This window comes from Dryobates pubescens, chromosome 2 (genome assembly GCF_014839835.1).
Source record: "Dryobates pubescens isolate bDryPub1 chromosome 2, bDryPub1.pri, whole genome shotgun sequence".
NCBI lineage: Eukaryota > Metazoa > Chordata > Aves > Piciformes > Picidae > Dryobates > Dryobates pubescens.
Window position 1 is genome coordinate 26,262,381 of NC_071613.1, and position 15,519 is coordinate 26,277,899.

The following is a 15,519-nucleotide window of genomic DNA, read 5'->3' on the forward strand; positions in this document are numbered from 1 at the left end:
TGCACTATCTTGAGGGTGGGATGTGAACCACACTGCTTGCTCAGAGCCCTGATCACATTTGCATGGACAATTTTTGCCCAGGGAAGTGTGTATGGCTTGAGTGGTTTGGGGTATGATGGTGAACAGAGTACCCATGCCTAATCCACAGAAGCTTTGCAGGACAGGGATGAGGCTGTAAGAGACATCTCTATGTGCACTGTATCACACACCCATCCTTGGGAGGAAGTGCCCTGCTGAGCCAGAGCTGCACACAGTAATAAAAACTAAACCTTCAGTGCACAGCCTAAACCAGCAGACTTGTCTCCAAAGAGCAAGACCAAATGCCTGCACAAGCACAGCACCATTCTCCATTGCATGTCCTGGTTCCCAGTGTAGTAAGGGCCAGCTGCTTCTGAGGGAACAGGGACTAAGTGCCTCATCATACCATGGTCCCAACTTGACACACAGAACAGGGTCAGTAAGATCCACAAACAGTCCCAAGCCCAAGCTGAAATGGGACTGCTTGTGTATTTGTCCAGCAGGCTTCATAGATTACTCCACCCCTGTTTTACCAATTTCACAGCAGCACTTGAAGGTAGACCAATTAATTAATTAATGGACTGCCATGGATAGCAAAGCAGAGGATTGTGTAACTAAAACTGGTCTTGTAATACTGTTTTCTGCACAGGCAGCCTCTGCCATGGTCCTTGTACCTACTCTAGAGGCAGGAGGAATGGACATGTGGGAAAGCACCTGAGCCACTGGTGTGCAGCATTGTGTGGTATGGTAAATGGGCCATAGACTGAAGGGTCTTTTATTCCAAGATCACAGAATCATCAAGGTTGGAAGAGACCTCTAAGATCATCAAGCCTAACCATCAACTTACCACCATGGCCCTTACACCATGTCCCCCACTGCCACATCTACACTTGTTTTGAACACCTCCAGGGGTGGTGATTGCACCACTTCCTTGGGCAACCTATTCCAGTGCCTGACCACTCTTTCAGTAAATGAATTTTTCCTAACAGCCATTCTAAACCTCCATTGGTGCAACTTGAGGACATCTCCTCTCATTCTGTCACTTGATACTTCTTGCCACCAAACTCACCTCATTAGCTACTGACTAATTCTTGGCAAACCAGACTCAGCTTTCCCTATCAGGAGCTATCTATGCACACAACAGTATCTTTTCTTCTGAGCAACCTTAAAAAGACAAACAAACAAACAAAAAAATTGTTCCTAGGTTATCTTCATCAGATTCAGTCACAACTGCACTTGGCAAAACCAAAGCGAAGATGTTCTCCACTTTAAAACCAGGAAAAGGCAGGAAGACATTGAGAAAATGCTACTAATTGATTGTTTATCTTTCTTTATTAAATACAACTGGACAGCTGAGAGAGTCCTAGATGAAAACAAAAAGAACCCTAATAGGCTCAGATTAAAGCCTGCCCTCTGAAAGTTATCAGGAAAAGAAAAGAAGGGAAAGCATTTATGTTGCTGAAGAATACAGGATGTATTACAGGATGGCCAAGGGATTAGGCCCAGCCAGCACGGATTTAGGAAGGGCAGGTCCTGCCTGACCAACCTGATCTCCTTCTATGATCAGGTAACCTGCCTGGTGGATGTGGGGAGGCCTGTGGATGTAGTCTACCTGGACCTCAGCAAGGCTTTTGACACCATCCCCCACAGCAAACTCCTGGCCAAGCTGTCAGCCCATGGCTTGGATGGGAGCACACTGCGATGGGTTAGGAACTGGCTGGAGGGCTGAGCCCAGAGAGTGGTGGTGAATGGTGTCACATCCAGCTGGCGGCCAGTCACTAGTGGTGTGCCCCAGGGATCAGTGCTGGGCCCTGTGCTCTTTAACATTGATGATCTGGATGAGGGCATTGAGTCCATCATCAGTAAATTTGCAGACAACACCAAGCTGGGGGCAGGAGTTGATCTGCTGGAGGGTAGAGAGGCTCTGCAGAGGGACCTCAACAGGCTGGACAGATGGGCAGAGGCCAATGGCATGAGATTGAACACATCCAAGTGCTGGGTTCTGCACATTGGCCACAACAACCCCATGCAGTGCTACAGGCTGGGGTCAGAGTGGCTGAAGAGTGGCCAGGCAGAGAGGGACCTGGGGGTGCTGGTCGATGGTAGGCTGAACATGAACCTGCAGTGTGCCCAGGTGGCCGAAAGGGCCAATGGCATCCTGGCCTGCATCAGGAACAGTGTGGCCAGCAGGAGCAGGGAGGTCATTCTGCCCCTGTACACTGCACTGGTTAGGCCACACCTTGAGTACTGTGTCCAGTTCTGAACCCCTCAGTTTAGGAAGGATGTTGACTTGCTGGAACGAGTCCAGAGAAGGGCAACGAAGTTGGTGAGGGGTTTGGAGCACAAGCCCTATGAGGAGAGGCTGAGGGAGCTGGGGCTGCTTAGCCTGGAGAAGAGAAGACTCAGGGGTGACCTTATTACTCTCTACAACTACCTGAAGGGAGGTTGTAGACAGGCAGATGTTGGTCTCTTCTCCCAGGCAGCCAGCACCAGAACAAGAGGACACAGTCTCAGGCTATGCCAGGAATGGTCTGCCCGGGGAGGTGGTGGAGTCACCATCATTGAGGGTGTTCAGGAGGAGACTTGATGGGGTGCTTGGTGCCATGGTTTAGTTGTTTAGGTGGGTTGGATTGGTTGATAGGTTGGATGCGATGATCTTGAAGGTCTCTTCCAACCTGTTCTATTCTATTCTATTCTATTCTATTCTATTCTATTCTATTCTATTCTATTCTATTCTATTCTATTCTAATAAGGCATGCCGAGAAGAACCACAGGATTTTTATTTTTTGAGTCAAGTCTAAGTCCTGATTATATGAGGGAAAGGCTGAGAAATGATGAAACAAATATACACAATTCCAGCCTGCTTCAGTCAGTTTCCAATAGCTTTTTGAGAGTAAAACCTTGGGCAGCTTTGTAAACATGGTGTTCAGGAGAGAACGAGAGTCAGAGCCCTCCTGGGGCAGAAAATGTGTACTGCGGTTAGCCAGGGGTGGGCAATTGCACTGCAACATTCAAACTCGATGAGTGCAGAAGCAGATTTCTTTCAGTTCTTCTCCACTGAGAATTATTTATCCAAGAAGTGTGTAAAGCCAACTCACACGGGTAGGGCAGAGTTCTGGTCTTCAGGAAACTCCAATGCCAAGATTTTGCTCTGCTATGCAGGTAACTTGCATTTGGATGGTTCCTGATTATCTTTACTTGCCTGGGTAGGTAATTACTATAGGAAAAGTATATCTGTGAAGGAGTGAAAACAAAAAGTGCTGAGGGAACAAGACTTCAGGATGATGACATTTGACTACTAAACTCTCATTCAGGTGTCCTGGGTTAGTTTGCATCATCCTCCCCCGGACTCAGCAGGCCCCTTTGCAATGGGCATTTCCTCAGTTTGCACAAGAAGGGAACTCCCAGCCCTAGAGCTGTGCCATACTCATTAGCAAGGGCTCAGTTAACACTGGTGTTAAGATTATTTCATCCCCAGGGGCTGTTGTGGGCTGTCAGGCCAGCAAGGTACTTAGGGATAGGTTTTCTTGATTCTGTGAAGACTGGCAAAAAAAAGTGTCATTGCTTGAGGGTGAGTGGTCTGGGCTTGGAAGATGAAAGGAAACAACTGAACTAGCAGAAATATGTAAGTAGGCTACAGGTGCATGGTACTTGTTCTGAACATCTGCAGTCTTTCTCTCACTCCTTGTGCCAACAATGTGCAATCTTACAGGTACTCAGCTATCAATCAGATCGGAAACTGTTCAAGTACAGGTTGACTTCAAGCAACGCTGTGGTCCACATGTAGAGGAACACATACTGTCAGAATGTAGGCCACCTGCAACAACAAAAAAAGGCTTTGTTGTATTGGTCAAATAGTCAACTGTGCGTGCTTGCTGCAGCTGTAAAAGGACAGTGTAGATGTGTTTGATATCGTAACTCATGGTGGAAGGTAGCTGAAGAAGACAGCTTAAAAGCCCTGATAAGATCTTCATTTGCTGATTTCTGCAAACAGCTAATTGCACAATTCTGTAAGGAACCAAGAGATCTTTAACGGTATAGATTACAAACCCATGTAAAAGTGAAAGGGGTTGAAATGTTTATCCCTTATAAACCCATTAGATATATAATCTGTTCAGGAATTCAAATCCCATGCTAAAGAGGCCTCTGACAGCTGGTCACCCTTGCCTGAGGATTCAGCTGCCTCCATCCTGTCCTTCTGTTCACTAATGCTTTTAAAGAGCCATAGCACAGAAACAAATCTGTTCTCACCAATGCAACAGAAAGTCCCAGTGCCAAAGTTCCCAGCCATCCCACCACACTCTAGAAATGTGCATTTTTTAATCAGTGTCAGCAGATAAAAACTTTCTAGCACTGTTGTTTTCATGTCTTCTTTCTTGCTGTCCCCTCCTGATGTACTCAGCAAGACCACTGCTCTCTCTTGGCTCAGATCCCTGCCCGAGGGGATCTCTTGCCACCAGCATTTGCCTAGTTTCAACCACAGCCCTGAGTGTGATCTTCTCATATCCAGAAAGCTTGCAATGACAGAGACAGCGGGAAAGGCAAGTAAGCCCCAGGAGGAGCTGTCTGCTGAACTCTGTTAACAGCTTGAGGACTCCAAAGATTTGGGGATAGCTCATGGCAAAGTCTATCAATTTTGGCACTTGGGAAAATCCCCAGCTGCAAGTGCAGCTTATCACAAAGTATTATTTCTGAGTAGTACCTTTTCTGTTTTTTTGGTTTTTTTTTTAGTGACTGTTTTTTTGGTTTTTTTTTTAGTGACTGGTCAGGAGCATTTTTCCAGGAATTTCTGATTAACAACTATTTAATCAGTATTTTAAGAGTATAAATCCTAGTGGGAACCTTAACCTGAATGTAAAACACATTATTTAGCAGGTGTCTGCTGGGTTCACAGGGAGACCCAAAACGCAAGGTATCAGCCACTGCAGAGTGAAGCCATGCGTGGCAGGGACACAGCTTGGTATCATCTGTATAGACCATGTCTGATCCTCATGTTTATTCCACTGTAAGCAAGGACTAATTACTGAAGTTATGATATTGACTCTATCAAATAACCACTTAACCTGCCTCAAATCCACTGTTGTGTTACATACAATATTCAGGACTGATCTTAGTGAAGAACTATGAAGGCATGGGATTGTCTGGTCTACCCTGCTACCTTGCCTGTGCAGAAATTCAGAGCCAGAATTTTATGTCTGGTTGCCTGCTTACTTACGTGGGCAGGGCAGGGAGTGGGCTGCCAGTCCAAGGATGTGCTGAGGATGTGGACGGGAAGGCCCCATGGGGCACTGGGAGCATCCCTGTGGGAGGGTAGTGGTGGTGGTGGTGCACCGCAGATGGCCTGGGTCTGTCTGCTTTCACAGCCAGGGGAGCAGCAAACTGCAGGTCCTTGTTGGAGAGAGACAAAGAATGATGTGTGAAATCTGTGTCCCCATGGGAGGAGATGCTGGCTGAGGGGCTGGGTTCCCACTTGGCCACCCTTTGGTAAAGTCGTCCTTCAGCATGTATCTAGAGTTCAGTTTTGCAAACTCCAACACAGAAGGTCCAGTAAATGCTTGGTGATTTCAGATTTTGCCTGATATTCAGAGGCACTCAGAACCCACAACACCCAATTTATTCCACTAGCCTGCATCAGGGAAATAAACAGTGACAGGATGGCCTGAGGATGAAGTTTGGGACCAGGGGGACACAAGCTCGTCCTGCCATCTTCCCCTCTATGCAAGGTCCTGCACAGAAAACTGTATATGTTGTCTCTCCCACCACCACCGCCTCAGACATCCCTCACGGTATGGGGGAGAACAGCATTCAAAAGCAGAAACTGCAAAGTTGAAGGAAAATAGAAAAGGGCTTCTGTTTGAGGTGACTCTCAGCACAGCTCTGACATGAGGAAAAGTCAGTAGTCTGCCATTTCCACAGGAGGTCCACTCTGAGACTGTAGCTGTGAGTGACCTCCTGGGATGTCAGCACCCCGAAATGCCAGAGCTAGCAGCTGCTGTTGGAGGCTTTCTGTCTGGGCAGACATTTGGTTTCAAGCAGGTGCAGAAACCCATCAGCTCCCTCCAGGCCATGGGCTGGGCTACAGAGGATTGCATTTCCTACCACTCCATTAAACCCAGGGCCAAGGGCTTTTTGAGTTGTCTGTTGCTTTTGCAAATAGCATGTAGGAAAGGTGTGAGTGAGCAGGGCAAGGAGTGCAGAAGTGTGGGAGGAGCGTTAGTTTCTCCGCACCCGATAACAACCTTAAGATCTGAGAAACAACAAACCCACAGATCTTTCTTAGAGCACAGGGAAAATACGTAGCTAGCCTAACAAGGAAGTACAAAAAGTACTGGGGAAATTTTTCAACACTGGGACATTCCCTCCTCCCCAAAGATCAACTGTCCTTGCTTCTTAGGCAATAAATGCTACAAAAGAGAGATTAGAAATGCATTTTCCAAAAGCACTTTAAGGATGCCAAAGAGCTAGAGCACTCTTAAAAATAGCTTAGGAATTGGGCATCTAAGGATGTGTTCCAAATTACCTACATCTTATGAGGCCCTGGGCATGTTTTGGAAAAACTCCTGTAGGGATCTACACACCCAAAATGTCTTTAAGATCTGACTTTCAGAGCTCAGTAGCCATTGGTTTTCAGTGAGACAGGAACTAGAGCAGTAGGGCTCCAAGTATGATCATAAAATCGGTGCTTCAGCTCTAGATCATTTGAAACTGCCAGGTCAAATTTTACCAGTTACAGGATTTGTAACACAAATATTGTTCTGATGTCCTTGCAGACTACCCTAGGTGATCCTGCTTTGGCAGGGGAGTTGGACTCGATGACCTCTGGAGGTCCCTTCCAACCTCTAATGTACTGTGATGTGTGCAGCAAGTGGACCTGCAGCAGCAGTGTAGATGTCTTCCATGTGTAGTCTGTTAGTGGTTCAACTGTACAGGCCAGATAATTTTCAGAGCTGGACTGAATCCAGTTTGCACTTGTGGAGAAGGTATTCTTCCATTGGGTCCTGTCACAGTGCTTGCCCTAACAGTCTGTGCTCTGTTCAGTTACACTCTTCTGGTGCAGTGGGTTTCAAGATGCATGCAGCTGTTAAACATTCCAGACTTTCTGCATGTTTTGCCCAGGCCGTGCACCCTCCCCAGGAGATCAACCATTGCTTTGTGTGAGCAAGGATGTCCTTCAGCTTCCAGTGTTACCTGCTGTGCACGCTGAACTGGGGGAGAGCTGGCTCCAGTAGGCTGTGCGAATACCATCGGTGGCAGAGCCTTCAGCATCATGTTCTGCATGATGATCTGGTGCATTTGAGCATTCTGCATCAGCATCATCTCTACCATATCTGAGGAGAGGTTACCCAAAGGAAGAAATTAAGAGCTTTATCAGTAACTGACAGGCAGCAGAGGCATCTTGGTAAAAAGGGACCTCCAGCATACAGATTGGTCAATGGAACTGAGACAAAGCACCAGAAAGGGACACATGAAAATATCAGTATTATTTGCCTAGGCAATGCAAAATTAATGTGTAAGAAGATTGTTCATACAAACCTTCCTCTTTCTTCTCTCTTCTACAAAGCCACTGCTGAGCATCTTCTGTCTGTTAGTTGCCCTACAGTGCCACCCCTCTGGCTAGGCTGACTGGCAGGCTAGAGAAGGGCTGAGTGCTCGACCTCTCTTGCTTGCTCCAGCATGGACTGGCTCCTTACAGGGCTCTGATGCTTCTGCTCATGATCATTATTTCCATGTGAGAGGTTCCCTGATCTTTAAGTGATATTGCAGTGCCAGTTTGAGAGTCCACTGCATGCACATCAAATCTACTTATCATGATCTCTGAGTCCTAATAACAAAGGACCTCTGCGGTGGGAAAAGGAAAAATTATCAAGACAAACCTCCTATTATTTTTTTTAATTGGTCACACCAAAATAAATTTGCATGTATCAGCTTCAGAAAAGTTATGCATGAATTGGTACTGTTTTGAAAATTTTAAAATCCAGACACTTATGGTGAAGAAAGAGCTGAGAAATACTGCCTGAGGATTTCTCTGTGGGATGAAGAAACACCTTTGGCTGAAGGTTGAGCCAGGAAGGTTATCCCAGATTTTTGTTCATGTATTATTTCACAGGAGCATCCACCTATGTTTAGAAACAAACTCTTTTTATTGACATTTCACTGTATTTGAAACAGCACTTTCAGCTGTTCTGTCTTGTTTTCAAAGATGAGGCACAATAAAAACCTGTATCGGCCTGAGGACATTGAACAGTAGGTTAACAGGAACAAAAGAATAAAGAACAGAATTTAGAAGCCTGTTTCTTAATTTTGGAATAATCTGTATGGATGCTAATATTATCCAGTGCCTTGCACTGAGCTGGTTTGCTTTCCCAAGCTTCCCTGGCAGATTCACCTGGCTTTGCTGAACTTTTAGTCCCTTTGTCTTCAGTTTGAGCAATGAGAATTTGTCTGAAAGCCTCTCAGAAATGGTATCTAGTCCATTTATGGAGTGAAATTCCCACAGCTCCAGCAGCAGCCCAGTCATGAAACAGCACATCACTAACTAGCTTGGGTGATGTCCCATGCCCTCTTCCACTTGCTGTGACATCTTGCCAGCCCTGTCTGGGCCTGGTGATGGGAGCTGGCAGCTAGACAAAGAGCGCATTACCTTCCTTAATGCTTCCAGAACGGAGGGCTGCCAAAGGCTGGGCTGAGGGAATCTGCGTGATCAGAGGGGGTGGCTGAGGTAACTGCTGGATGATGGTGGCAGGCTGAGGTGGCATCTGAGAAAGAAAGGAAAATGGAGAAGTCAGGGTTGTTTTTGGCCAGATCCCTCATCTTTGGAAGGGCAGAGAAGCAGGTATCATCAGCCCAGACTTCAGTAAGGTTTTGGACATTGTCTCCCATAATGTCCTCACAGAGAAGCCATTGAGGTCATGGGCTGCATGAGCAGACAATGATGTGCATTGGAAACTGGATGAATGGCTGGGCTAGAGTGTGAGCAATCCTCCTGCTCCTCTTGCTCCCTCATTCCTACAGTAAACCATTCACATTGTTCATTTTGTGCCTGATTCTGTAATATGATTTCCCTTAGATTTTGCCTAGGGTAGTAAGAGTCCCATGCAACAGCAAGAGACCTATCTTCCCTTTTGGTGGGATGTGTATTTCCACACAGCTCCCAAGTGGCTGTCTCAGATGGGCACAGTGCTAGCAGTGTTTCCTAGGAGAGAGGATCCTTACCGTCTGCTGGATAATCCTTGGTGGCTCCACTTGGGGAGCTGGAAAAGGTATCTGGTAGACATGTGAGGGGGCAGCTCTGTGGTTATGGCACTGACCTCCAGCTGGTGCAGGGGGCTGTGAAAGCTCTTCCAGAAGGTGCTGCTCCTACAAAGTCAATTATCTTCTTAAAGAAAATTTGGTCACAGAAAGGCAGACAATACTGTTACACTCTCTGGACAAAATGGGATTAACCCCTGGGAGCTGGCAACAAGCAGGACACAGCCCCACTCATGAGAACACTGCTGCAGAAATGTCCAGCACCACTGCATCTGACAGGCAGGACACAAGTGACCACTGCACAAAAGGATGCACTCAAGCAGTGTCCACACAAGTATAAGGAAAGTGTTTTTTCCCCATTACCTTGAAGGCTTACAGTTTTCAGTGTGAGCAAATAAGAATGGAAAGCAAGCAAACAAATAAAATTGCCAAAGAACTGGGAAAACATTTCATTAATGGTTGGTACCCTTCACAGACTAATATTAAGTAACAGTTACTATAACCCCAATTTTGGCGGCATTAAAAATCCCTTCTTTGTATTTGGCACTACCCCAGAGAGCTTGTGATATAGAAGTTCAGGACAAACAGGATCAACCCACCAAGTAACCTAAGTGGGTGCAATCTTTTTTAGCTGTAGTGAGGGATACATACTGCTGTCTGTCCCCTTTCCCTGAAGCTGGCCAGCCTCTGTAATTGGAACAAGCAGAGGACTGGATACTGCCCAGCTGGAGAAATAAAGTACAGGAGAAAACTAAATCCACATCATCAGTGAATGGGCAAATAACCTGGCCCTTCCTGTTGATTCTGTCCAGAGAGGGCTCTTACTCTAAGATCTTGCAGGAGGTTTTTCCTTCGCCTTAGTGCACTTCGGAACATATCCTCATGTCCATTCCCTGAAGGAAGAAAAGTCTATTATCACCTCAAAGGATCACAAAAGCAGAACCATTATAGCACCTACAGGATGAGGTTCATTTTTACAAACGTGTCCTTCCACAGACGACTTTAGGCTACCGTTCTTGTTAAATCCACAAACAGATCATGAATTTATGACACATGCAGACACAGCTGATCAGCAGGTCTACAAAGGCAATGCAGCTTCTCTGAAAACAAACTTTTTAGCTCTTTTTAATCCCCTGGCTTGGAAAAACATTTCAGCCTGAAATTTTCTATATCTACTCTGTACATGCAGAGTATGATTGTGCAAAGTGTGAAAAAAGCTTTTTGTGACGTATCTAAACAAACTCAGTTTTGAATGTCAACTTTTCTGTTTCTTTCTTTTGTTCTGAATCGACTTCCTTTTTGGTTCTTCCCACATACAGCTGATTTTGCACTCACTTGAAAATAAGAAAGAATGTTTTCAGATACATTGGAGGCATGTCTGGTGTTTCCTCTGAAAGGTGTCACTTTTTATCTTCAAAAGTTTGATAAAGGCACAAGCTATTTTAAACTGCCTTATTTATCAGCTTGTAGCTGGTTCACTAGCTTGCATAGAGAATTGTCTAAAGTTTGGACTTCATTAGCATGCTGGGATTCCTGACCTCTCTACACAAACCGAAATCAGGATGTAATTGTACTTTGTGGTTTTCGGGTAAAGTGATTTCACAGCTCTTATCAACAGTCCTTGAGACCAATGCTTTCAGTATAACAATTTGTTTCAAAGGCTGAATTTTTAGTTTTGTTTTGTTTTACACTGGAAACCATGCTTGGGTCTGCACAGGGCTATGCTGAGCAGCTTCAAAAGTACAAAGCATCATTAGCAATGGAGTGTTCCTCCTGCCTGGATCCCTCAGAGTTGTCCCAATGTTCCCTTTTCAAGACCACCTCAGCCAAGCTTAGAGCTGGACTGCAACAGGAGCTTGGTCCTAGGTATAGGAGCTAGGACAAATAGAATCACCAGTAATTTGCTGCAGATGAACCAGCCTCTGCAACTGAGAGGCTGTAGAGGACATCTAGGTAGGAGGTCATTCTTATGTCAGTACTCAGCTGTTTGATCACTTCCCTTTGTCAAAAAAAAAAACACCAAAAAACCCTCCAACCAACAACCACCACCACCAAACAGTTGAAGAAACAGGAAACAAAGTGTAGATAGCTGCACAGTATAGCAACCCTGTTCTTGCATCAAGGCTGCTAAGATTTACCAGCTTGGTTAGCATTGAGAGTAGTATAGAGACTGACATTACTGCACAAGCTTCACTGGACCTTGTGTTTTTTGTTACTTCCAACCCCAGGGCTGTATACAGATTTAGATGCTCAGGCTAGGCTGAGGCAGCACTGACTCAAGTTCAGAGTCTCCTTCCTGCTCTCCAGAAAATGTCTCTGTCACAGAGCCAAGACAGGGCAAGTTCAGCTACCCAGATGTCCAACTACTGAACGCACAGCTTTTCAGGAAGGGATGTGACCACCTGGTGTGTCCAGCTAAGGAACTCATGCCTGAGAACATCACTATGCCCTTTTCGTATTAGAACAAAAGGTTCTCTTTTACTTGCAGCTGAGAGAGGTGACTCCATCTTCTCTAGGTTCTCCTGTTCATTTTCCAGTCTCTGTTGACAAAACCACAGCAAGAACTGGTTATAAGGCAAAGATCACAACAATTTCCAAACCTACCTTAAAGGCATAGGTTTGCAAAGGAGGAAAAAAAGCCAAGGTGGAGATAATGGTGTTTCTTAACAGCTAAATCACAGCTAGTGAAGTACTCACAGACGTGTGAAATTCTATTTATAAATCTAGTTAGGGTAAAAGAACAGTCAAGCTTCCAACTGGTTGGGTTATCCCAGACCTGGAAACTGATAGCATGGTGAATCAAAAGATCTACACATGATTTATTTTGTAAGACAATGAGATGGATCATATGAATTTGATCACAGACACTTTTGGGTATTTGATGCCCTATCAGGCCCAAATGTTCTTGACCAGCTGCATCCAGGGCTTCCATCCACACCTGCTGTTCATGTGCCCAGGAACCTCTTTAATTTCAGCTCTAAGTCTTCAGTTCTTGCCTTAAACTGGATGAGTAACTGGTCTGCAGTTCAATTATAGCCATGCCTTTGGCCATGGATCCTATTAACCCTGTTCCCAACATGCAAACACTTATCAGGTTGCCCTTGGACCTGCCTCATCACCATGAGCTTGCCTGATAGGACTGGATTTTTTTTTTAACCTGGCCACCCTTTCTGGCTCTGCCCTGCCTGCCACCCTTGGGGGCTGGCCAGCCAGTCCCCTGCTCTCCTGACTCCTTGCTCCTTAGGGATCAGCAGGCCTTTGTTGCTCCCTGATGCTCTTTTCTTGGTTCTGCATGACCCCACACTGGTGACAGTTTTGACTTCAAATACCTGCAGCATCTAAGATTTAAAACTCCCAGACTCTAATCTGGGAAACAGATTAGATGCCACTTTTAGCATACATATCTCCAGGCAAATTGTTTCTCTTTCCAGACAACTCTTTAAGTAGCTTCCTGAGGACACAGAAACAGAAGATGCACGCTAGTGGATGTCAGATATACTGAGGATGGAGGAACAGGGCTGAGTAGAGAACCCTGGGTGCCTTATTGTGTCAAGTCACAAGAAAACTACTGGAATTCTGCATTGTCTCTTATAATGCTTCCAGCAAAGGTCTGCTCATGTTTCACAGTAACACATCTCGTCTGAAAGTAGGCAAAAAAGGAAGCATGAAATTGCCTTAAAACAATCCAAGGTCCTCTTCACCCAAAATTTGCTGCTAAATTTTGTCTATCACAACTCAAACTGCTGACGTCTCCCCTAAGTTCAGCCACCTTAATATACATAGAATACACCAGGTTGGAAGAGACCTTCAAGATCATCGCGTCCAACCCATCAACCAATCCAACACCACCTAAACAACTAACCCATGGCACCAAGCACCCCATCAAGTCTTCTCCTGAACACCCTCAATGATGGCGACTCCACCACCTCCCCAGGCAGCCCATTCCAATGGGCAATCACTCTCTCTGTATAGAACTTCCTCCTAACATCCAACCTAAACCTCCCCTGGTGCAGCCTGAGACTGATTTTTAACTTACTGTAGGTCCATGTAAACCTGTGAAAATGACTGTAGCATGCCTGTGCTTCGGTGTGCCTCTGCTTGCACAAAGAAAGAGGTTCTCAATTGGCTTCAAATCTGCTTTGTATCTCAGTAGAAATATAATTAAGCAAGCAAAAGCAAAAAGCAAAGCAAAGCTGACCACTGCAGTTCTTCCCTTACCTTTTCCAGGAGTTTGAGTTTCAGTTGTGTCAGGTGATCCACCATTGAAGGATCTGTCATTGTAGCAGTCTTCTGGAAATGCAGGCAGGCAAAACCAGGTTAAAATGCTAAGCAAGGGCATATAGTTTCTCAGTGGTCATTTTTACTCCTCTGCAATCTGCACAGAAGATTAATTCGTTTAGGGAAAAAAAAAAAACAAAACAAACCACCAACACAAAACAAAACAGAAAACCCCACAAGATCGTGAGCAATTGCAGGAAGAAGATAAAGTCTTCAGCTTCCCTTCCATATAAAGAAATAAGCGTTCATCACAATGTCAGAGACACAGCTTTTACTGCCGTTTCCCTCAATGCATTTTTGTGTGGCAGGTTGTGATGGTCACAGGAAGATAACTCAGGGTAAATAGTTATCCGTTTTTAATGGTTAATAGCCTTTCCCCAGCAGCGTTACCAAGCCTCGCCCTCTGTGCTGTTACTGTCTTCTGAGCAGCTCAAAGTTTTGTGCCTGTAACCTGGTTGCAAGGTTTGTTGTGTTAATCTACAATGTAAACAATTTTATCTCTAGGCGTCGAAGCTTATGTACCCTTTGTAAAGCAAATACCCAGCACTTCAGTGGGCAAAATAAAACCAGTGGCTCTTTAACACAAGCCCAATGTTACAGGTCATATTATGATCTTGTTGATTGATCTCTGATAGCAATGTTTATTCCACTGTAAGGGGGCTGTACGCTTTTGACAAAGTGTAAAAAAGCCCAAACTTCTGATGTTTTCCTCACCAGATAGTAATTAAATATGCAAACAAATTAAGAAACATAGATGGAACTCATGCCCAGATAAGTAAAAGAATAAAGAGGCTATGGTATAACATCCTTTTGCTTACCATCTCCCAAGCAACCTGTAGGGTGTCTCCCCCTTCCAGTAAAGCCTCACCAGAATAAAAACCAGGGCAACATTTATCAGTGACATCTATAACACCTAAGCATGAGAAAGAAACCAAGTAACAAATACTCATTCCCAGTGTCACATTTTAAACCCAGTTCGGCTCCTCAGGGAGTGAAGTTACAGTCCTTTCCTTACTTGAAGGTCATAACAAAACTGCAGTTGAGTCACTGCTGGCAGCTGAAGCAGCTGATAGGTGCTTGCAGGGAGGTGTGTGGGAGCAGCACGAATTAATTCCTCCAGCTGTGACCCACACAGCACGTGTGTGCAATACGTCCTTAAAAATACATAGACTGGTAGTCACCGAGGAGGATATAGAAACTGAGATGTGGGGATCCCAAAAATAGCTGTGCCATGTCAGAGCTGGGGCTCAGCTTTCTTTGACAGGCCTCATTTGCAAATGCTACAAGTGACAGGGCAGGAGAGAAAACCCTCTCACCTGCCAGCAGTTTTCCTGAGAAACAGTTCTGTGTGCATTTTTGTACTTTAAAACCCCTAACACATTTCTTTGCATGTTATCTCTAACATCTTTGACCTCTTCATCTTTTGAACAGCTATGACAGTCTTTGACAAGGAGTTTCCTGGATGACTTAAATTTAAGCTTAAGCCTAGTTATTCAATTAAAGTGCATAGGTATAGCTTAGGTAACTGTTAGGGAAAAAACCATATTGTATTTAGACCATTTTAAATCTGGCTTCCTGAAAATGTTATTGGAAATCTCCTAATTTACTATGTGAAATTTCTATTACTGTTCTCTGTGCATTTTTCCCATACCATTTGTGAATTAGAATCATATAAACAGAATCATTTAGGAATCCTATTTGCATTCAGGTGCCTCTTTTCTAAGCAAGAGAATCTATTTAATTTGTTCTCAAATAACAGCTTTTCCTTACTCATTCATCTCATAACTCAGCAGGGAATGTATAATGCAAGAGCCCACACAGCCCCTCCACTATCAGCCACTCCCTGAAAGGGCTGCATTAGCTGCACCTGTGATGACACCATGGTTATATGTGTGTTTGTACAGTCTCATGTTTATCCTAGTTGCTTCTCTCTGTACCTTGGTAGTTCATAAACCCATTTGTAATGAGGTGACC

General features: G+C 44.9%; 1 protein-coding gene across 1 annotated transcript; it reads right to left on the reverse strand.

Moving 5' to 3' along the window:
* Positions 1-3,819: 3,819 nt before the first annotated feature.
* C2H21orf58 (chromosome 2 C21orf58 homolog) lies at positions 3,820-13,545 on the reverse strand. Its single transcript, XM_009900458.2, has 8 exons — positions 13,486-13,545; positions 11,750-11,807; positions 10,093-10,160; positions 9,232-9,375; positions 8,660-8,774; positions 7,207-7,346; positions 5,234-5,406; positions 3,820-3,835 (listed from the first exon to the last, which is right to left on the reverse strand). Exons 1-8 carry the CDS (start codon positions 13,543-13,545, stop codon positions 3,820-3,822), a joined length of 774 nt encoding a protein of 257 aa, XP_009898760.2.
* Positions 13,546-15,519: the final 1,974 nt, after the last annotated feature.

What these genes read in the sequence shown, in the direction of transcription:
- C2H21orf58 (XM_009900458.2), bottom strand. Translation starts at nt 13,545, where the DNA reads ATGACAGATCCTTCAATGGTGGATCACCTGACACAACTGAAACTCAAA. An exon ending in GTCACCTCTCTCAGCTGCAA is followed by an intron (nt 10,161 to 11,749) that starts GTAAAAGAGAAC and finishes TTCTTCCTTCAG; the next exon opens with GGAATGGACATGAGGATATG. An exon ending in ACCTCCTGCAAGATCTTAGA is followed by an intron (nt 9,376 to 10,092) that starts GTAAGAGCCCTC and finishes TTGACTTTGTAG; the next exon opens with GAGCAGCACCTTCTGGAAGA.